We start from the raw sequence: 24,080 nt of genomic DNA on the forward strand, positions 1-24,080 counted from the left end.
AGGTCAGGGTACTGATAGGATATGATGGATAAGCAGGGATAGGGTGCAAGGGTGACTGACATGGATAGAGATTTCATAAGAATAGATTCTAAAGGATAAAATTAGGATGTGTTCCTGGGAAAGGTTTTTTTTCTTTTCTTATATATTTATTTCTTGAAGGGATTTAGTTTCTTAATGTATTCTCTGATCCACATGTCCATTCTCTCCAATGGACCGTTTCTTTTACAGCACATACTAGCAGCGCAGTAACGTTAGCAGTGCAGCAGAACAGACCGTTTGTGACTTTTAAAGGGTAAGACGTTTAAAGAATTAGATTGTACTAATCATGAGCAATGACATCAAGCAAACAAACACTGAAAAGATACAAAAAAATATTTATTACATTCCAAAATACAAGAAGTGTACAAATATCTGTTGCTAAGTAGTCACATGAATAACGAGAGACATGTGATGGGTGATTTAACAGTAACAAAGACTTTGAAAGCATGTTCACGTGGTTGTGTGTTATTTATTGAGTAGAAGGAGACTGTGTATTAAATAGAGAGAAACACCTTGACAGGTCTGGTCTCTGATGGTAAACACCACCACTATCATCTCATATCCTCTGGTGGACGTCCCGAACAGCAACGCTGAACAAACTTAGCTGAATCTGAGTGAAGTGCCGTTGGTCCTGCTGGAAGGAAATCCTGCTTTGTGGAGTTTTTAGTTGTTCTGGGAGGCCTGCTGCATGATAACTGAGCACAGACTCAACATCTGCAGGTATTCATCTGCACCATCTGACAGGCACTTGCCCACAACCTGAACCAGAGAGGAAACACAAGCACAAACTGAGGATTTCTAAAAAAAAAACCCCATCTTTCACTCTAATGTAAGTCTAAACAAAATGCAGTCTTGTTATTGTTATTGTTGTATGATATTTACATAGATTTAAAATGTGTCATATCTTCCTCCACATTAAAAGCCACATAGCAGTTTATTGATAATCTGTCAAATGTATTAGTTTGTTTAAACTCTTCATCCCAGTTGTGTCTTCCAGTTGATTTTGAAGGCTCGTCAGTAAATCACATGTGAATTCAATCAATAATGACAGACGCAATAGTGGTTAGAAAAGACAAAAATCAAACAAGGGGGTGATTCAACAACAGATTTGTAATACGAATGCCCATTGTAGTTAAACGCCGTGTCAATTTCAGTCACATCTCCCAGTAAAACTTATTCATATCTAGAATTTCAACTTTTCAGCTTAATGGTTTTGAACCAGGACTTCCAGTATTGGAATCAAGAAAAACAAGGTGTGTCAAATTTTTTAGGCTACACCTGTTATTTCAGAGTGTCAGATACAGATCAGTACCAATCAGTGACACATCGGATTTAGTATCAACAGATACTCAATATTAAGGGACTTGGAGTGGGATCAACCGTAACGCTCCCGTACAGTGGATCTAAATGTCTGCGCTGACTAGCACGCTACAGCTGACAGACAACTGGTACAGTGTGATAAATGGACTATTTTGACAGAAGTTCTGCTGTTCTTCTGTGTTCATTATGGAATCCATTAACTACCTGGCCAGGTCTTAATCTACCTGGGTGGGCCACCAAAGTGGAGCCCATGTATGGGAAACCCTCTAATGAGCGTTGCTATCACCATGAACGTCCCGCCGAACCCCATTCAAAAATCGTATTCGTATTGAATAGCCAAATCCAATTCTGACTAAATTCTGAGTCGGATACAGCCCCAGCACATACTGTAGCTACATCATATGCATTTCTGGCACTCGCATCGACTTTCTGAGTGATCACAGAAGCTTACACACAAACTTAAAAACGTCTTGTGAACTAATTTCAGCCTAGTGACCAGCAGCGCTGCAATTGCTCCTCTTATGCGGTGAGCTTTTCCTCACATATCCCCCCCATGAGTCAGATTTGACTGAACACATTTCCCACTTTGTAATAACTCAGAAGGCTTTATCAGCGGCTGACATTGAGACGTACTGCTCTGATTAGTTATTGTAAAGTGAGTGTACAATGTGATCGATCCGTCAATCATTGCCATCTGCTGAGATGGATCAGGTAGATCCTGATGAAAATCACTTACTGCCATCTTCTCTGTGATGGCTGACTTCTGCTTGTCACTCAGGTCCTGCTCTATGATAGACTCATGGAGCTGACTCAGGATCTGTGTGGCTGCATAGCCTTCATCCACCATGTCCTAACAGAGGAGACATTTAACATGTGAGAGTCTGACTTACAGGGAAAGCCAGCACAATACACATTCATTGCATGTCAACATCAGGGATACATCACAGATGAAAATGGCTTTTTTGGTCATTTAAATGTTGTCTTTGTCATGATTAAATAGATAATAAATATATAATATAAGTATTGGGCCTGAAACCAAATGTATGTCACACAAAACAAAGTGCTGCACATTTGGACACAAACACAGGGATAAAGCACTGACATGTCAGAACACCTACCCTGACTGCAACCTCCAGTTTCTCAAATGTTCCTTTGAAGCATATCTGGAGCAAGTTGTCAATCATCTTGGGAGGAACGACCTATAAGAGAGCACAAGAGAGTGAAATGACAGGAATATAGTAAATGTTTTGTAGATGGAGAACAAAACGCTGTACAAAGGTTCAACCGGACTGACAATTGAAAGGGCAGAAAGAGACAAAGATACATCTGAGCAACAGTTAAATAAGAAAATAAGAAATGAGTCATTGGTAAAAAAAAAAAAAATTGTAAGCTTAGCATCAAAATCTGTACAGATTTAAACAGGAACAGATTCCTGTTTCAGTGTCAGTGTAATAAATCGTCCATCATCAGTTCCAGTCTACCAAAGAAGTATGTCTCACCCCGGCTATTTCAATGACAGCGTGTTCTGTGATCTCCTTGTTGACGTTGAGGCGCGCAGCACTCTGGAGGAAGGTGATGGCTTTCCGCAGGTCTCCCTCAGACACCCTCACCAATGCTGCTATACTCTAGATGAACACAAACAGTGCAAATAAAGCAGTTGACCTGAAGCTTAAATGATTCTTCAGAAAGCAGCATTGGTTAAAATGGAACCACAAACTACTACTTTTTTTATTGCTTTTGTTCATTTTTAAGTCGATTCTTTGTACTTAAGTTTTGCATAGATTAACAGTCCCATTTAGTAATGTTTACATTTTCAAATCATTATTTTAAAATGATTGTACTTTTTTTACTTCAACAGTTGAATAGCGAGTCAACTGTTCAACAATCGCTCTTAGAAAGCGATTTTTCTGTCTTGGTTGGGACCAAATGAAACAAACTACAGGTGTGAAAGACAGCTTAAACCTTTCTTACAGGTCCACATTACAGCAACACTGATATCATTTCTCTTTTACCTCTTTGGTGTACTTCAGGTTCTCCTTCTCACAGATCTCCAGCAGGCGCTCTTCTTGGATCTGATTTGCTAGAGGTTTGAAGCGAAACTTGGAACATCTGGAGGTCAGAGGCTCAATAATCCTAGAGAACACACAGACACACAGCAGGGTCAGGATCACCCACACAGAGAGTGCGTTTGTGTGTTGATGATTGTGATTAGTCAGCTGACCTGCTGATGTAGTTACAGATGAGACAGAAGCGGGTGGTGCGGGACTCCTTCTCCATGGTTCGCCTGAGAGCAGCCTGAGCCGGTGCCGTCATGGAGTCCGCCTCATCCAGGATGATGATCTTAAAAGGAGGACACAGCTTCCCGCTACAAATACAGGAAAACACAATGACTTAAAGTTTTAACATTAATTTGGACTTTAATAACATCTGAAACTATTTATCCCAACACTGAGGGTTTTTCCAAAAAATGAAGGATTTAAGTTCACATGGTTCACAGAGCAACTATCAGTCAATTCTCACTCACTCTGAGCGAGTCCCGGCTACGGTGAGCTGAGCAAAGTTCTTGACCTTCTCTCTGACGACCTGGATGCCTCGTTCATCAGAGGCGTTGAGCTCCAGCACCCTCTGTTTGTACAGCTCTGGGCTGGAGGAGACACAATGGAGGATGACGGGATTCATACAAGAGGGAAATCCATGAGCAGAAAACAGGTGAATGATCAAACTAAGCAAAAAAAGTATATGACAGAACTTTGTGGAAATGCAAAGAGCTCTGAAATCTCTGTTTCTCTCACCCATAAAGTTCTCTGGCAGCAGCTAAGATCGTGGAGGTCTTTCCTGTTCCAGGAGGGCCATAGAAAAGCAAGTTGGGAAGCTGCAAATAAAACACAAAAACTATTGAGACCAGGCCTTCCTGGCTTTGTAGGATGACACAGAAAGACTGATTTAGCTGAGGTTTGTCTTTGCTTGTGTGCTGTTTTTGTGATTACTGACTTTATTCCTTTTATTTACTGATTCCCTTCTATTGTTGCAATATTACTGCTTTATTGTTAGTTTTTGAGCCACGGATGGCAGCCTCAGTGTTGCGCTCTCTGGCAGCTTTTTTTTGTTGACTTGTTCAGTTTTCAGCTCTCCCTTTCTGATTACATTCACCTGGGAGGAAATATTGAACATTCGACAACTTTTTCACTGCTTTTCACTCCAACCAGAAAGTTCTACAGAGCTTTTAGGTGGAGGAGCAGCCGAGCCACAGAATATAACGTGAACAAAATATTTTCTCTGGACGTGGAACTTCACCTCTCTGGCGGGAAAGGAATCAGAGCTGGTGCGGGAGGTGGAGCGGTACCAACTATATATAGTTATAAATATAGTATAAATAAAATATTTGAATACATTTCAGTATTTTTTTGGTTTTGTTTTCAGCTTGATGATGACGAGACCAGGCACAATTGCAGCCTACTTTCAAAAGATAACGAAAGAGGAAGACGAGGGAGAAAGGTGAATGTTCATTAGAATAGCCGACCATTGGCTATATTCCTAAATAAAGTAAATGAAAGATAAGTGCTTCAGTGATTCCTACAGGCCTAATCCTTTCATTTACCCAAGCATAATATACATTTTTGTTTATCAAATGGTCAGAAATAACAGGGAAATACAAAGATTTCTGTCATATAAGTTAACACAGACTCATATTGTACACGTGTCACCCACCAAAGGCCCATTCTGAGCCTGGAAAACCCTGCATGACACTTAAAATTTGCACCTGGGATACAGGGGTGGCTATAAAATAATGACATAAAAGTTATCATAAAAGCCTGACACGTACATCTGCTCCTTCCAGAGATTTCTTCAGCACTGCTACCACCTCCTCCTGAAAGGCCACCTCATCAACACACTTTGGCCTGCTGGGAGTCACAAAAACACAGCCTGTTAATATTTATTTAGCGTGCTGAGATCATTGTAAAAATGTGTTGTTGTATTGGACTACATTATATTGAGACGTGTCTCTAATTTTTCCTCCCATTTACAAACATGAGGGGGCAGCATATTAGAAACACCTTGCAGTCCAGCACACCACCACTAACTATGACCTCAAAACACAAGTCACATGTATTATGTGATGAAATTGATTATTTAAAGAAGTTAATTGTCAATTGTCCCCAAGCTTGAAAAAAAAAAAAAAGTGATTTTATTTTCTTGTCCATATCACACAGCCCCTGGGAGAGGCTTGCCATAAAAGACTCTGTACCCAATGCCTGTGATTCTGGTAGATTCAGGTTACAGAGGCAGAAGTAAGTAAAGTACTTTGTGGTTACTTACTATTTTTCTACCCAAGGAATAGCCTTGGCTTTCTTCTCTGTACTGGTCCCTGCTGCTGCCTTGTCTTTCTGAGGTCTGGAAGTCTGAACAGTTGCTCCTTTCAAAAAGGCCTGCATGTTAAAAGCTGCACAAACACCCAGGGAAAAACAAACACACAGATTAGATAAATATTACCTAAAAGTGAAGTTGCAGCACAAAGATTGAATTGGATAGAAGGTACATCACGTCTGCTACGTCGTTACAGATGGTTATTAAGAGGGGGCTAACTATTGTACCACCTGCCGCATTCACAAATAAAAAATATATATATTAAATAAAAGTTTGTCTCATTATTTTATGTAATTATTCCAGTAATGCATGTAGCTTTCTCTTAATATTATATTACAAACTTAAATCCCTGTTAAATTCCCTGCAAAAGGTAAAGTCATTCATTCATTTCCAACATGGATGTGACAGGAGAGCTGCACGTGGAGTACCCCTTGTTTATGTTTGTCTGAAAAAGAAACTTTTTGTCTTCTTGTTGTCCAGATTGCCCATGTTTTCTCCTTGTGCAAGGGAGCTACGTAACATCCGGTTGTAAATCCCGTCTCGGAGGATGGCAAAAAGTTTCAATATTTTAACTTTGGACAGCAATGCCGATCTACCGTTACCGTCGCCGGTATTCTCTGCCGGCCTCACCTATTTTTACCGCCCTGCTCTCGTCCACTAACGTGATATCCGGTGTGCCGTTCACCGTCTGCCTGAGTCCATGTGAATGCGGCACAATAACCCTGCTGCACTCGCGATGCTCATGTGCAAATATTGCAGACTTCTGATAATAAGCTCATCTGATCAAAGTGAATAAACTAACATGAGAGGCTGAGAATATTAACCAACTTTGTGATAGCATAACACCACTGCATCGCATGTAGTATATGAGACCTGGTATGCTTAAATGCCAGACTCCATTTAAAATTTTGATAATTTAGAAAAGCGTCGCACGTTTCCAAATGATCCAATTTTCGTACAAAAAACCTCCCCATATGTGTTGTTCTACACTACCAGATCAAAACTCAACATTGTAACGTTAGTTTGATGCAGTTCAGTTGCAAAACATCCAACAAACTTAAATTTACAACAGATTTATAACAATTGCCTCGCTCGTTATTCATAGTAGAGTTAGTGGTTGACACCGAACAATAGAGTTCACGGAGTGAAACATAATCTAAAGGTCACTTTGTCCGAATTGTGTAGCCATATTAGATGAGAGACGAATGAATATCAAATACATAGTTTCTGAACGAAGTTTCGCAGTACTACCTCAATACGGAGAATGAATGTTGCTGTGGTTAAGCCTCAAGTTATCTGCTAAAATGACATTATGTGGCGTTTCCATTTAGCGTTAAAATTACAGTTATCGACAGAAGACATCTTACTTGCAGTTGAATAAATTATAGCTAGCGTTGCATATAATAGTAACTCACACGCTGCCAACAACAATTAGCTACTTAGTTAACCAGTGCTGGCCTGTTTACTATTAGCTAATAGTATTAGCCATTTTTTAGCTGTGTATCACGCTTACTTTATATACCAACCGCTGTTCAGACAAACTCTGAGCTAAATAGCCCACAGTCGGAGTTACTCCGTCCCAAAACCTAACAACGATGTAGCTTCTGACTGGTTGTCTCAGCGTCCGGTGGAGTCCGGTGTTGACATGTATAACAGTAGCAGTGCCTTCCCGCTCTGGCGCTGAAGATGACTTCCGCCGACGACATCTCGTGGCTTCCAATCAGATGCTGCGGATGCTTGAGTAGGTTTTTTTTTTTTTTCTTTAACTCTTTATTAATATATACATTGATCCATAATATATTCAAATACAAAACAACTTTATTGTTCACTTTTTGCGTGCAAAAGGCAGAAAGTTCTCTTTGGCTTGCATGTGCAGAAAAAAGGTATATTAAAACACATCACATCACATCCAGACGGGACACATTAAACTTATATATTTATATATGTTTATACACATAAAAACATACATTTTATGTATCTTGTGTCTTTTTTTACTATGCACTCAATAACCGCAATGAATTCATTAAATAAATCTAAAGACACAGAGAAATATGAATAGATTGTCAAGCAGTTAGTCTGTCCCCTGTCCTCCGTGTTGTCCTTGCTGCATGGGGATGCTCCAGTCGCTCAGAGAAAGGAGTACAATGGAGAGGAGAAAAAACAGTATATTCTGCTGCTAGTATGCGCCGTTCACTCCCGGGAACTATTAAGAGGCTCTACGAGCCGCCATTGCTATAAAAAAACGGTCTGTTGGAGTGAACGGAGATGACGCGACAGGTCTTGTCCCTCCTTTCCTCGCTCACGTCTCCTCCCATCATTTTCTTGTCTTTTTCCTCCTCTCTTCTCCTTTCTGCATATTTTTATTTCATCCCCTTATCTCGTATTGCTCTGCTTTGTTAATGCACAATCAATGAATACAACAGTATGGTTATATTCCAAACTCTTGGGATGTGTGATATCGATAAAAAAATAAATGAAGCGCCGCATTTTTGCCAATTAATTATGAATTTGGAATTTGCAAAAAGCGAATTTACTGTAACAATGTTGCACATATGAGCACAATAGTGTTTTAATGGATGAATCAACATACTGGATACAGCACACATTGCCTAGGATTACGCCCTTTGTCTGCCAGCTGCTGTTTCTGTTGTTTGAAAGGCTTCAGTAGGGCCTGTAATTGGCTGGCAGAGTGAAGATAAGTGAGTGGCAGGGTGAGGCTGAGTGCAGATGTCTCTGGCTAATAGTCATCTCCAAGGCAATCTCCACAGTCCCAGGGGCCATAGGCTCATGGAGAGATGCTAATACCCCTGCTTTAATCAAAATGTGGAGCAGGATCAGCGGAGTGGCCTGGGTGAAGATTATTGATTTGTTTTGTTTGAGCCCTCATGAGCCATAATGATGGTGGTCTTTATAAGTGACTCAAAAAAAACAAAAACAAGGTTGATTTAAAAATAACTTTCTGTGTTTTCTGTATTATTTAAAAATGATATTCTGTTTTATTTCCCCTACTTTAAATCAAATAGAAATCCAAGAATATTTCGATTTGAGGATCAGTCAGTGTTCCAGCAGCTCCATTCCATGTACAGACCAGCTCCAGACACCAGGATTTCTCTCATGGACCTATTAACCCCCACCCCATCTATCTACCCTCCCCTCTGTTTCTGTGTCTCTCCCTCCACCCTGCAGGCAGGTATAACAGCTCTCTGATTCGTTTTTCCTCTTTGTGACTCAGCTTCTTTATTAGAGCAAACAGAGCATCATCAAAGCAGCAGCTGCAGTGCTTTCCTACCCACAGCCTGAAGAGTGTCCCCATACGTGGAATCTTTTCCTTTTTTTCCACACTTCCTGAGGAGCATCCTTTCCTTCTTTTTTTTTAGGTTTGGCATGTCTTGAACATTTTTTTTTTTTGCTGTGAGGATTATTGTGTTTTTGACTTGGAGGCTTCTTCTTGCTTGTTGGAATATGTTTGCCAGCACCATTAAAAGGACTCGATAACTGTTTTGTAGCCTAATTAGCTTTTTTAACCCAACTACTTAGTGGCTGTTTTTTCTCTGACTTTCAAATTTACAATCTGGCTCCTTTTTTAAATAATTTCCTGGCTTGGGTTTCACTACCTGCCTAGGTTTACAAATAGTGTAGTCTCTTTTGTTCACTGACTGTGTTTATTGTCTGGTTGACTAGTTAACAAATTAACTACTAATTAATTAGTATTTTAGTCCCTGGCTGGCTGTCTTGGTTATTTCACCTGTCCCTGGCTGGAAGGCTGATTATTGTATTCTCAGGCTTACTATTTTACTGACTGGTTGGGAGTGGCATCATCATCGTCACCCTCAGGCTTTGTGATTGTTTGGATTTGGAGGAGATGTAATGAAGGAGAGGACAGGCTCGGCATAAGACGAATCAAAGAACTCCAAACGAGAAGCAGCAGAGAGAAAAGAGGAGGAAAAAACTCAGAGAAGAAAATTGGATTGGGGAGCAAAAAGAGTGGAGATTGTCGGGGAAGGAAGGGTGAGGAGAGGAGGTGTGGCAGCGGAGAGAGAGAGAGCGGCAAGAGAGAGAAGGGGAGGAGAGTGGATGCGACCCACACCCTGAGATGCTGTGCTGGCTGAGACAAGACGAGATGTCGGTCCAGGAGGTGCTACAGAGGGTGCAGTGTGTCATCACTCATGTCGGTAAGTCGTCACATTTCTCATCATTCTCATCTTCCCCGTCATATTTCACCGTGTCTGATGGTTAGAACAAGAAGAGCTTTTGTTTTCAAGAGGGTCTCCTTTGGGGAAAATGTACGGGAGAGCTGTCTTCTGTTGGAGTGTCCCCCTGTTGTTACTTGGAGTATATGGTGGTAGATGTGATATGAGGTTGTATCTTTTTCGGGGAATCCTTGAATTGGTTGAAAACGTGAAGAGAAGCAGAGCAGATGAAAGAGAGGCAGGGACTCTCATCAGGACCACCGAGCGGAGAGGGATGCTCTGCACATGGGCAGAGGAGAGAGTATGTCATCAGGATACTACAAGGGATACAGGATACAACATCCCTTTATATCTCTTCTGCCCTTTCTTTCCACCTCTCCATCATCTCCCCTCCCTCCCCTTCCTCTTCCCTGTCCTTTCCTCCTTCCATCCTTTTTCCTCCTCCTTCTCTCCCATTCTGCATCCGGGTTATTTCCTCGGCTGGAGGAGAAGTAGGTTAATGTGCCACGCTGGAGACTATCGCAAAGCATCCTCCATCACTGCACTTCCTGCGTCGCATAGTAGCCGGGGGGGGGGCTTGTGCAGAGCGTTACTATGGAAACTGTGCTAGCTTCTGTCAAGCAAGGGGCCCTGAATTGATATACTGGGAGCCAGATCCATAGGATGGCTGCCTAAAGGTGTCAATATGTTTTCTTTCTGTGTGGGGATTTGTGTGTTTCTCACTTATATTACACTCTGCCTATTTTCATATTCGACTACCCAATGCCTAACCATTAGGGAATTGAGTACATGTATATTGAGCTCGCATAGCAAACCGTAATGCACATGGTGGAACCCCTAGAGGGCGGTACAAACATGAACTACATAGTATACACAGATGCACACACACTCAAAACAATTTATAGGGTCTATATAAATCAAGATTCAGATAGTTGACAAAATAATATCACCAACCAGTCCAATACTTTATCTTTACATTTCTATCTTTTTTCTAATCCTTATTTTTCACACGAGTCGTAATGAGTTTGTCACGCTGCATTTCACTACACATTTTACTTGTGAAATGTGACAGTGAAAAGTCCTTGAATCTTGTTTCTCTTGAGTTTGCCCAGTTGTCTTGGAATTGTGGATTTTTTTCTGAGCACTTTAAGGACTTCTCATCCATGTGCGGTTAAACGTTTATTTGACCTTGAAAACAGCAGTTGACAAAATAATCTCACCATGTGATCCATTTAGTAGGTGCTCTTGAGATGTAGGTCAAAGGTTATTATATCGGATGACCACGCACTGTAATGTCTTGATAATGGAATTCCTCCGCCTCTAATTGATTTGAAAGCAATGACAGCTCATCCTCTTCTCCCTAATTTCTTTGTCCAGTCAACAAACAGCCGTCTGATTGTCATGTTGGCCCATTATTAGTCATCATGTGGAACAGACAGAGCAGGAAGAGAAAAAGGGCTCAAATGACGACGATGATGATCTAAGTTTACCTCAGCTCTCGTACTTATGTGTCAAATCACTGGAGATTGATCACGGGAAGCTCGCTCTATGTTGTATGAGTGTCACATCGCATAGTCAAATCACAGCAATTGCCGTTGTCTTTTGCGATTTGATGTTGTGTGATGATACATAGTGATGAGATTGCTGCTCAGCTGGGTTGGGCCCAGTGTGCTTATGTGGAGGAGTAAGAGAAAGACAGCACAGGTAGAAGAGATGTTTTATTACCTGCTGGATATGAGCTCTTTGTGCTGAGCAGCCATGGAGCTTATTGAAATGAAACTAGTTGACAATTAGCTGATAGTTTGGATACAAATCACATGTCTATGCATTACAATAACTTGTCATTTCACTTTTCTGTTTGTTAAGCTTAAAGTGTTGATTGGCACAGGTTTTATTTTGTTGTTTTTTTCTTCGGCAGAGCCAGGTTAGCTTCCAGTCTTCATGAGAACCTGGGCTTACTCAAACTCAATAGCGAGGCTTCTGGTGATTTATACTTGGTTAGTTACTTGGAACTTAGTTTGCCTGTGATATATGTATATTATGGGAAATCTGTTCTTCCTTTTGTATTATTATGATGACATCAATACTTTACTCCACCACCTACACACATCCTCACCCGTGCGCACATACCCCCTCTTTGTCATTGCCCGTAGGCCACGTGACAATATGAATGTCCTATTGGTGGCTGATGACATCACAGCAGAACCAGGATGTGTAATTTACTGTAACGCCTGTATTCCCCTTATGCATAATTCATGAACGCACACGTGCTGTCAGGATGATTAGTGCTTGCTGCTCAGACAGACATGTCCACACCTGGTCTCTGAACAGACACAATGCTACTAAACCTGCTGACCTCAATGTGACTACAAGACTTCGGGAAATTGTTCCAGTATGTCCAAGATACAACATGTTAATTAGTGAGGCTAGCTGATTCCCCTGCTTCCAGTCTTTATGCTAAGCTAAAATAACCACATCCTGACCCCAGCTCTGTAGGCATGAGATTAATATTCATTTTCTCAATTCACTCTTGAAAATAACACAAATAAACGTATTTATGCAAAATGTTAAAGTAACAATCACGTTTCCAAACATACCTGGCATTTTATTTGGAAGTGTAGAAGTTTACCTTGGATGACACAATGCATCATCATGGAAGCTCTCAGAACTGACATTATGATATTGGCCAGGTCGTGGGTAGGTTTAGATTTTAAAGGAAGATTTTCTCACCATCAACATGTACCGTGATCTCAAGTGCTACACTCTGACTCTGATAGCTGTTCAGGGTTTGTGTTATTACCCAGAGGACCCCCCCCAACCACCCATAAGCCCCCAACCTTTGTTGTCAAGACGTCAGAGCTGCATTCTCTCTGCTTCCTCTTCCTGTCTCTGACACAGGGGTGGTGGTGGTGGTGGAGAGGGGTGGGTCACCACATCCTTTGGAAAGCGTTTGTCTTTCTTTCTGTCAGCTGGACTGTGGCCAGCTGACCAGCTCTGCTCACAACAACACAGCTGAACAATAGAACCGATCCACTCGGCAAGAGAACTTTGATTTCACAGTCTGGCCCAACTTTCCCACAGCACAGATTTAATAAGCAGGTTATCAAGCGAGCCAAGGTCAAGTGAGCTGGTGGCCGAGTTGCTGTTGACGAGAAGTGGCTGACTGACAAGACTGCAGACCATGCTCGCTGAAGGAAGCAGGGCAGAATATACTCCAATATGGAAATGACGCCCACTTATATTTTTACTACACCTGTGTGTCTGCATAGGTGGACGTGTTCACACAAGTGTCAAAGGCGTGTGAAGGCTGCTCATACAGTCCGTGCTGACCCTTGCAGACATGGGCAGATGACAAAATCAGACCCTAGTGGCTATGTGGACACAGACAGAATTCTTACTTTGCACTTTACGGCCAACAAAGTCCGCCAAACTAAACGAGAATATATGTTGGTTGTCGTTGCCATCCAAAATGACAGTGGACTCCTATTCTCACATAGCCAGACCTTTCTCCACTGGTGATGGGTCTGGCTTAACCCATCGTCATTCTGCTGTAGGGGAAAAAACGCTCTGGCTTTTTTATTTTTCTTTAAACCAATCACACTTGTCTTGGGCGGCGCTAAGCCCAGGACGCAGCGACGGTGCCATTGCAAAACAGACAGCGGAAGGGGAGAATGCCAATGGCAGACTTATTCCAACAGCCTACAGACTAGTGGCTTCCAGACATTACAGAGATGATTCATTTGATAATTTTCTGATCTGCCACCACTTTGGTTAAAAGTTCTGCATTCAAATGTCTAAAAACAATTAGACCTATGTTATATGTTTTGTTCAGTTGTGTACTTACATTATCCCACATGTTTACAACAATGTTCAAACCCAGTGAAATCGGTAATTTTATCCAAGGTATTGGTGCATTTCATTTGGTCGCCTGTCAGTGGCGTCATATCCCCTTTACCCCCTCTAGTTGCTATAACCAGATGATACATCCGAGAGTGAGGAAGGAAGCTACACAGTATTTTTAGTATGATTGTTTTGACCATGGATAACAGCGCTGGGCTGATGAGTTAAGGTAAATACGCAGTTCTCTGAGGCTTTCAGAGTTGAACTGGCAACACAGCTCCTGTTGAGTCCTTATGATATTGTGGCTGAATGTCGAATGAAGTTTGTCCAGGTATTTTTTCAGCTTGTAACTCTGTTGGGCGCGTGACAAACTTCAATAAGAAATTTACTATAAACCTCAAGGCTTAGTAGTACAAAAATATAAAAATACAAAAAGAAACAATCCTTCAATTTGATACTAAGGCACTCTGAGGTTTGTTTAGAAAAAGGTCAACTGGTATGTGTACTTTAGGCGAGGAACAAAAGAAAATTAAAGAATGAAGTCTAAGATAAAATCAAAACAAAGTTTCCTGAGCTCCTGTTGAGGACCAGCATGAAGGGAGGAGGTTGGTCAGGCTCTAACTAACTAACCAACGAGCCAAAACTGACCCCGGTGAATCTAATTTAACTTGTACGCGCAACAAGTCACATACTTCCATACATCACTATGGTCACGCAATCGTGATTGGAGACATAAAATGACATAATCGCTATATAAACATTCAGAAAAACAGCAGTTCTTATTTCCACATAATCACTCTCATCACTTACATTCCTGACTAATCAGCTGTTGAGATGATTCCTAATACTATAAAACTATCAAAACATCATTTTCAACGCTATTAATAGGTGGCACAAGGTTAAACAACGCTATAATACGCTACCTCACACCGATCTGGTTACAGAGATTTTTGTCCATTGGTCAGTAGATGGCAGTGTGGCTACATAGTCGTCATTTTACAGAGTACAAATAAAGGAGTCGGGCTATTCATCAAGAGAACATGTACCTTAATTCAGACATGAGCTGGAAAGAAGAATATAACAGTGTTACTTTCTCAAAGAGTAATTTTATTGTCCTCACATCTTGCTGTGTTATCTCGTCAAGACATATTTATCAGGGGTGAGACGTCCATGTACTTACTATTGGAGAAATGAGAAGTCAGTTTACAGATCCGGACGGAGGCTCAGTAAAAGCCCCCCCCCCCCAATTCCTCCAGCAGTTCTGCAGGATGTGATCCCATTGTGCTCACTACAACAGAGAGCAGAAAACAACAGCTGTTCCTTTTAGCTGTGGGACTGGTGGGAACCTTCTGGTCATCAATTATTCAAAGTGCTGAAGGTAGCGTATGAAACGGCATCGACTGACGGCAGACATTTTCAGTGATGCATTAGTCAGTGATATGCTCATGTGCTCATCGTGTGGGCCCTCAAAGGACTGTCACTTTAAATGGTTGGCTATTTCACGTCTGTGGTGTTTACTGGTTCCAACAGGAGAAGGTCATTCCCAGTGAGGTAGCCAAGGCCTGCAGTGATGTAATCCATGATGTAATGAAGCCTCCTCCCTGCAGCTGATTATTAAAGTACACAGTTAGGACAGTTGTTGATGGATAAAGAGACATCTTTTGAACTGGACAAGCTGAGTTAAGCCGGGCTCAGAGTACAGGAGTTTTTCAGCCCTCACGGACTCGCTGGGGCCACACCGATAATTTCAAACATGATATTTACAAGTTAAAATCTGGATCATTATGTCAGTACTTTCTGAGTCTGACCACAAGAGCCAATGAGAGAGTCCAGTCCAGACAAGTCCCGTAGCAGCTGGTGGGGTCGCCGGGCAACGGGAAAAATTCTAGCCTTTGAGGCTAACGTTAGCATACTACTGTTGACAGATATTAAAACTAAAATTTCACCTCCAGTTGTTGCTGAATAATAGACAGCCCGTGTTGACCAAGTCTCCTCAACTATTTTCTCATCCAGACTTGTTTCGCCTTCTACTTTAGTTTTCAGTTCTCACTGCAAAGCATCACTACAGCAAGTTGTTCACCACTGCAGTCTCTGAGATCATGTGAGATTGTTTAATCCATACGCGGACGGAAATGTAAAAAACACAATTTGTGGCTTACGGGAAGTTATAGGTCCATTTTTCTTTTTATTAAAAAGTGAATTAAACAGCAGGCTTGTATCTGGGATAGATATCTAGGATAATCTCTTCTCTGTCGTCATTTTCTCTGTTTCTCTACTTGTGACTCTGGTGCTATTCAATCAGCCAACACCATCAGTTTCACATTTACATGCTGTCAAGGCACACATGAGAAAATCAATGGTCAGTGCAGTGACATGAAACCAAAACACACATTGATTGAACAACAGTTGTGTCTAGACTCACATTGACTGATCAACTTAAACCACATTTTTGAGTTATATATCATATATTGTTTACAGTTTTTCCTGAATGCTTGAACATGAACTCTTGTAGCCAATGCATTTCCCAAGTGTGACAAAATGAAAGCCCGTTCTCCGCTTTACACTCAATTTAATTACACATTTCTAGAAAAACTGTTAACATCGGCCTCTTCATTGCTGCACTATTTTGCCAGTGGCCTTTCCACACAGACATGTGAAAACATTTTGTATTGATAGTGTGTTTTATTCGGAGTACACATCCGTACTTTACACATTTGGATACCTGCGTGTATGTATGTTTACTACATGTATGACTTTATTATGAACTTTATTACTGCTATATACTGCTGTGCCCTGCACACCAAAGTGTTTTTCAGTTATAGTTGGCACTTCGTGTGTTAATTCAAATGATGATTTGTGTGTACTGTAGTTTGAAGAGTTTTGCAAGAATTGTTTGCTTTTGCAAGAGAAGAGATGTTTAATGTTTTGCTGGTTTGGTGTAAGTTTCAGTGAATAGAGTTTTGCAAAAATAGCCTATAGTTTGAAAGATAGTGCCTAAGAAATCAGAAAGCTGCTAGTGATTTTCACTATTCACACACGCAGCTACATTCAGGAACATTTCCGTCTTGCACCTTTTCACACATTCCATGGCCGTGCCGGAATAGATGGGGCAAGGGACAGTCCAGCAGATGGCGGTAATGCTACACTAATGGATGCCAACCGCCATCAAAAAACATGACAGGCAAGAAGCTGTTTTTGTCCAGCGCCAATGTAATTTATTTAACATTCAACAAATCACCCAAAAAAGCATTGGCAAGGCAACTGTAAACAAGTCACGGATTCAAATACGTCATCAGTGGAGTCTTGTGATTGCTTCGCTCATTCCATATGTAAGCAACTTTCGTCAGATGCACGTAACCCTTTGCTTGTTTCTGCAATGTTACTGCTTTCAGTCACAGCGCAGCCATACAGGCATTTTCCCTGAAATGTGTCTAGGTCTTGAGGTGGGAAATTGACGGTACAGATTTCCCAGAATATCGATCCCTGCTCCCATTCACACATGGAAATGTTCCTGAACATTTCAGACTGGAACTGGAACTGATTTTAAACACCTCCTCATAAACATAATTGAAGATACCTACAAGAGGAAGAAAGAAATGCACACGAAAATGCTCCCAAGGTTTTGTGTGAAGAAGCCCACTGAGACTTTTATGGGAATGAATGGGGCGCCATCTTTGATAATGGTATCCAGTTCTCCTTAATACATCCATTGGAAAACCGTGTGAAAAACTTGATAGAAACGTTTTGTGTATTCATTTTTAGGACTCCTCATCGGTCCACACAGGTCTGATATTTTCGTCTCTTCAGTGGAAGCTTGAGGGATGTTTAAGTCTGTCTCCATTGCTCTTATTTGCATTTTGTTTTTATTGATACATTAACTTTTCCTCTTTGGCCAAGTGTTAAAAAACATTTTTGTCCTGGTTTTTGTTAGACAAATTGAAAATGTGCATAAAAACAGGTGGATGGAAACGCACATACTAACGCCACTTCTGCTTTTTCACTCCATGGCCACTAAAGACAAGGGGTTACATTCTACACCGGACGTGTTTCAGTGTTGTTCCTCAGTCCTCTGTCTCACATCTGCCTGATGAAGGTGATGAAGGTGATAAAGGGGAAACTGAGGAAAAAAGGTGGAGAAACACTTGGGGAAAATCACAGCAATTGCGGGTTCAAATCTGACCTCATGACCTTTGTCACACATCATTCTATATTTCTATGTAACAAAACAGAAAATAATTCAAATCATTTCAGGTGAAACACAGAAGAAGAAGGAAAGGAGGGAGTAAACAGGGAAGGGGGGGCGGGGGCGGGGGGGGGGGGGGGGGGGGGGGGGTCCCCACTGCCTGATGGTAGTATTGTTGAGGATATTTGTGTAAACTGTGGTGAAAAATGAGCCGCTCAGCCAGGAGAGGTCCAGACCCCCACTCTGGAGAAAACACACACACACACACACACACACACCCACACACACACACACACACACACACACACACATTCCCTTGCCTCTGTCTCTCCCTCCCTCTCTTGCTCTCATATACACAAAAGAGGAGGGCTTGTCCTGCAGTGTTGAGGGAGACCAGACAGCCCTGAGTACTGGACCGTAGTGTCACTGGACCTCTGTATCTGTGCGTGCTGTGCGTCATGTTGCTGCGGACATCGGACTGGATGCTGGTTTAGCTGCGCGGCTCGGACCCTCCTGTTTGTGTGGATTGTTTTAGAGCGAGAACAGCAGCATGGGATCAGTAATGTGTAAGTCATGAACATATTGACTGTTACAGGTGTGTGTAGTGTGTGTGGTTGACATACTCTGTAACTGGTAGAAGTCTTATGAAGGGGCAGCACTCGGAACAAGTTGGGACTTGTGCCTGTTTGCTTGGTTCCAAGTCAGTGAGGGATTGGACCACTAACCGTCCAAAGTTCAGATAATATGAGCCTTTATTGATCCTCATAGCACAAAGACAGATATAAGAACAGATAACTAGGGACATCAAAAATGAATAATAACAGGTAAATAAAACTAGAATAAGAGTAAGAAGTAAAAATATAAGAATAATTAAAGTGACAGTGGTGTGATCAATAGCAGCGAGTCCGCAAGTCTAGTACATATGTAAACAGCATACACACACAGCATAATATATAGTGTGATTATGTAATTAATATAGCAATATCATAGAAATATAATGTGTAGTATATAATGTAGTAAGACAGTAAAACATATTCACATAATATAGTATAATATAGTACATTATAGCATAGTATGGGATCAAAGAAGAAGTGCAATTACAATCTAGTATAACATAATGTATAGTCTAGTACAGCAACATAGCACAGAATATCCTATGTAACATGGTATAGCATAGTATAGTATAGTATAGCATGTGTAGTATATAGTACATTATGAAATCAATCATAAATATAGTATAATATCTAAAAAGATATATGACATATAATATAAATATAATATATGACAAAGTATATAGATCAGTCCCACAGAGAGACAATGGGAGAGAGGTGTGAGTGAAAGGAGTGTGCTTGACACTGTAGATATTGGGTGTGTGTTGTGTGTGTTTTGGGGAGGAGGGCAGAGCGATGACAGTCTGTAATCTCCACTGCTGTTGTACAGTCTGATGGCAGAGCCGGTGGCTGAATGAGCTGCCCATCCGGCACAGCTCGTCGTGGAGAGGGTGACAGGGGTTATCTGAGATGGCTTTGATCTTGTCCTTCATCCTCCTCTCCGCCAGTGACTCAAGACTGTCCAGTCCCAACCCGACCACAGAGCTGACCTTCCTTACCAGCTTGGTAAAGCTGGAGTGCATTATTTTTGTTTCCCCCTCCATGCGTGTATGCCCACAGGTTTTTCCGAAGCCCAGAGCCATGTAGAGAGAGAGTTGCGTCAACTCTGTTCTCTAACTAATTACTGAGTTCTGTCTCTCTGTATTTACCATGAATGTATTATATTTACCCATTCTAACTGCCCGCCAAGAACTTCCTGAAACTATCACTGAAGTGAATCACGTGATGATCAAGCATTATTAACTTTCTTGATGTAACTCTCTCTCTACATGGCTCTGCTGTAGCCATGGCATGTGAAGTTGTTAGGCAACGGCTTGAATGTAATCAGGACAGGGGATCTCCTGTTCCTCTGGTAGTCCACCACCAGCTCTTTGGTCTTGTGTAGTGAGTGAATAGGATTGGCGCCAGTAAAGTTCCTTGAGGTGCGCCGGTGTTGCTTATCCCATCCACTCTGACATACTGTGGCCGGCCAGTGAGGTAGTCCATGAACCAGGATATCGCCAGAAGCCTGTCCTCGAGGAGGCAGGGCTGGATGGTGTTGAAAGCACTGGAGAAGTCAAGGAGAAGTCTGGGTCCCCTTGTACATTCGCTTCCTCCCGTTCCACACCTTTGTGTATTTTTGTCATTGACGTACAGCATCACTCAAAACAATACCTCATCAGCTGAATTATTTTAATCATGTGGCAAAGTTAAGCGTAAAATTCTAGATGAATATAATTGTGTCTTTTCATGTTTGTTTAATGCATTTCTCTCACGTTGTCGTATGTAAGTAAGCAAACAACTGGAATGGCCTTTGTGTTTATTGCAAACTTCCCATATAGTTTAAAGTGACAAATTTTACACATATGCCTTCAAACATAAGTATGTATTGCCCAAAAAACATTTCCCCAATTGAAGAAGTTGTCAGAAAGAAAGTTAAAAGAAAAACATTTAAATAAATTCTTCAAAGAATACTGACTTATTGCACAATGTCCCTTTATATGAAACTGTATATCAATAGAAATGTATAGGGATCAGTACGGAGGTGTTCCTCTTATTAAGCCTAGGCTGATATAAATGAGTTGGACAAAAAAAGTAGAAAACACCTATCAGTATAAAGCAATGCAGCTCAACAGCACCACAAACTTCACCCTCCAAAATGATCCTACAGCAGAATCAACACCTCTAAAACAGTTTAATCACAAACTGAACATTATAACCAATAGATCAATATGTCGCCTGCTGTTGGCTTATTGCAGACATGCAAGTATTAGCATGTTGGCTAATAAGCAACAAGAAATGCCAAAGACATGTAATTTCGAAAATGTGTCTACATCACGTAGTGTCTGTAGAATGTGAAAAACAAAACAAAAATACAACTGTAAAATGTCCCTCTCAGTACATACCTTGGTCACCAAATTTAAACTATACTTATGAGAAAACTATCATGTATACACATGTATTATTATTTGTTGCGTGGGGCTGCGGGACAGGTGAACCCAAGTGCAAACACAGACGAGGAGACAGGAGTGGAAGGTATTTACTGCAGACTACTAGGAGAGGGGTGGCTAAAGCTGGTAGCTCTGAGCCAGGCACTAAGGCTGGGGCTAGGCAGATCGGGTCAGAGGGAGCAGGTCCGGAGTAGGGTCCAGGGCAGTTGGTTGAGCAGGGATCCGGGCAGGGCTGAACAGCGGGCTTGACCAGATTTGGAGGTAGAGACAGGGACTGGAGTCAGAGCTGGCAGGGCTGCGTGGGAAACGGAAGTGAGTGTGAGTCTAGCACAAAACAATAGCTCCCTCTCTATTGTCTCCATTGGCCTTGATTTACAAATACTGCACACAGCTCATATTTGTATGTATATACTGTATATCACAATCACACCACAATGTCACTTTGCTTGAGACGGTGGTATGTGGTAATCAGTTCATGTACAACGCCGTATGTGTACTGCTATTGCCTGTACTTATATCTGTCTTTGTGCTTTTGTGGACATGTTTTCCGATCATCACAATGATCCATTCAATAACCATGTGCAGTAAAATACCAGCTTACTGTCATTACTAAACTGAAAAGGCAGTTGTATGTTTTTTTATTTCAAATAGTTGCCTTCTTAATCTTCATATTACAACATAAATGTGATCCTGGTAATGATACATTTGGATTTTGTTGTGTTATTTTATCATATTGCATCGCTCATCACAGCCACGTCACACTGAAAAGGCTACAAAGGCTTGAGTTTGTGTCAGCATCGACTGCATTACTGCGGTACTGTGCGGTCCACTTGTCTCAAAATAACACCTCGGCTAAGGAACAGAGTCAACAGAGGTGAAATGAACCACATGAGTGTGGAGACACTCCCTCACAGCAGGTTGTAGTTGTTTGTGGTAGTCACAGGGGCGGGCATATGCAAATGTCCTGTAATAGGCTTTACTTTCTAAAGCAGAGATTATGATGGAGAGACGGACAGAGAGAGAAGCAGGGAGGTTAGAGGCACCTTGCTGGACAGGGACACATGCAAGGACAGCGCTGCAGCAGCGTTGCAGTAGGGGAAAGAAACTGTGTGTGTGTGTGTTCGTGTGCATGTAACAGACAGCAGAAGCATCGAGGAAATATGGATTATTCCAGGTGAGGTTAGGTGGAGTTATGACCTGAGATGGATGCTCGAGGTGGGCTGCCGTGCCAGACCCTCCTGTCTAGGTGTCCAAACTGTGGTAAATATGGACGCGCCTATTCCACCGTGCGGATCTCCACCGCTGAGATGGAGTCTTACTTCCACTTCCTGGGGGTGTGTCAGCAGACTGAGTCAGCCATACTAACAAGTATGTCTACCCATCTCACCATCCTTCAATACATACATCCCATCACACATGTCCATTTGTGTCGCAATTTAGTGTCCATAGCCTGTTTTTGTTTGAGACAGAAAGTGTCCTTGCAGTTAAGTTAGTTAGTAATCATGGAAGCAACTAGAAATCTGGCCAGGTAGCATTCTAGCATGCAGGTTGGGAGGTTGGCAGAGTTCAGGTTGGCTTCTCCGGCTGGGTATTAGTTTATAGTTCAGCATCATATTTCATCTGTTGGTAGCATCACCAAAACACTGGACGGATATATCGTATGTGATCAGGCCATGTTGTGCAAACAATATTTTCCACAGTAAGGACCTGGTCACACCAGAAACTGCCACAGTGAAATTAAAGCGCATGACTTCGCAAAATATGGTTGGTGGCTTGGTGATTGCCGGCTGGCTTCATTGATGCAAATACACAAAGTCAGCAACTTCAGCATACGCACAATGCGGTCTAAAGATGTATTCAAAATATGTGTTGCATCAGCAATATTTTCTGTAAAATGTAATAGCACAAGCCCCCACAAAGCCACAATATTTGTACAGACTCCATATTGTACAAGTATTATCGAGTGTGTTTTGGTGCCTTTGTGTGCCTGCAGGTGCAGTAAATACAGTAATATATGAAAATGTTTTTCACCTGTGCACACTAGTGTCCCACATTAGGACAGAATAGAAATGCAGTATATAAGAACTATGTGTATGAACATAAATTGGTATCAAATCACATAGTTCACACATTCAGAGGAATTGTGCATTTAAATCCCCTGAAACCATCCAAAATAAAACCCAAAAATAAGTATTAATCCCTATTTTATCTCACTTTGTAGTATTGTATTATTATATTATATTATTGTTATATAGTTATAGTTTTGTATTGTATGTGTCAGTGTCTAAAATGAATTAATGAAGACAAAAATATGATTATTTTTGACTTGAATAGTTATAGTTATGTGCACTGCGCTACAGTTAAGTGAACAGAATTCATACGCTACCCAGTGATTTTAACTGGATATTTTTGGTGTCTGTGGTCTCGTCACTTAACGTGTCTGTTGATTAATGAGAAAATCTCCCAAAACCCTGCTATGTTTGTTCAGTGTCCAAACCCAAGCATGCTTAGATTTATAGTGACAATTGAGACAACTACACACACATTAACACACATACACAAACGTCACACATTTTTACGCCACAGAAGGATCATTTGCATTTGTAATGAGTCAACCCTTGTTTTTGGTCTTAAGACATTGTCAGGCCTGTTTGTCAGTAATGTATGTTTCATGAGTTGATAATGATATTCATTAGAATAGTGTGTGTGTGTGTGTGTGTGTGAGAGAGCCCTGTTATCAGCGGATCCTGTCATTAGACATCCTCTGATTGTCTTCTTGCGCTGACGCCTTCTTCCTGAGAACCAATAGGAAACCCCCCTTCCCCTGGACCTTGAGGAGCAACCACCCAAAAACAACAGAAGTTTAACACAATGTATGTATGTGTGTGTGTGTGTGTGTGTGTGTGTGTGTGTGTGTGTGTGTGCGTGCACATGTTTTTTGGCAATTTCCTCATTAAAATCATCCCATATTCTTGAGAAACTGCTCATATCCAAAACAACAAAGCGGATATAAAAAGGGAAAAGTTACGTTTATCTTCAGTTATATCTTTTGATAGCACCATGTCATTGACAAATATCAGCTTCTAACCTCAGTCAGACCCAG

General features: G+C 41.4%; 2 protein-coding genes across 2 annotated transcripts in view; one reads left to right on the top strand and one right to left on the bottom strand.

Moving 5' to 3' along the window:
* Window positions 1–416: 416 nt before the first annotated feature.
* On the bottom strand, window positions 417–7,362 carry rfc4 (replication factor C (activator 1) 4). Its single transcript, XM_070909207.1, has 11 exons — window positions 7,238–7,362; window positions 5,677–5,800; window positions 5,183–5,261; window positions 4,152–4,231; window positions 3,884–4,003; window positions 3,581–3,724; window positions 3,372–3,492; window positions 2,859–2,984; window positions 2,478–2,558; window positions 2,096–2,209; window positions 417–798 (listed from the first exon to the last, which is right to left on the bottom strand). Exons 2-11 carry the CDS (start codon window positions 5,790–5,792, stop codon window positions 703–705), a joined length of 1,077 nt encoding a protein of 358 aa, XP_070765308.1. The 5' UTR covers window positions 5,793–5,800; window positions 7,238–7,362; the 3' UTR covers window positions 417–702.
* A 2,455-nt stretch (window positions 7,363–9,817) lies between these two features.
* Window positions 9,818–24,080, top strand: part of mcf2l2 (MCF.2 cell line derived transforming sequence-like 2) — an 82,492-nt gene continuing 68,229 nt past the window's right edge. The window contains exon 1 of the mRNA XM_070908226.1: window positions 9,818–9,896. Within this exon, the coding sequence (XP_070764327.1) occupies window positions 9,818–9,896 (79 nt within the window). The remainder of the gene's footprint in view (window positions 9,897–24,080) is intronic.

This window comes from Enoplosus armatus, chromosome 7 (assembly GCF_043641665.1).
Source record: "Enoplosus armatus isolate fEnoArm2 chromosome 7, fEnoArm2.hap1, whole genome shotgun sequence".
Lineage (NCBI taxonomy): Eukaryota > Metazoa > Chordata > Actinopteri > Centrarchiformes > Enoplosidae > Enoplosus > Enoplosus armatus.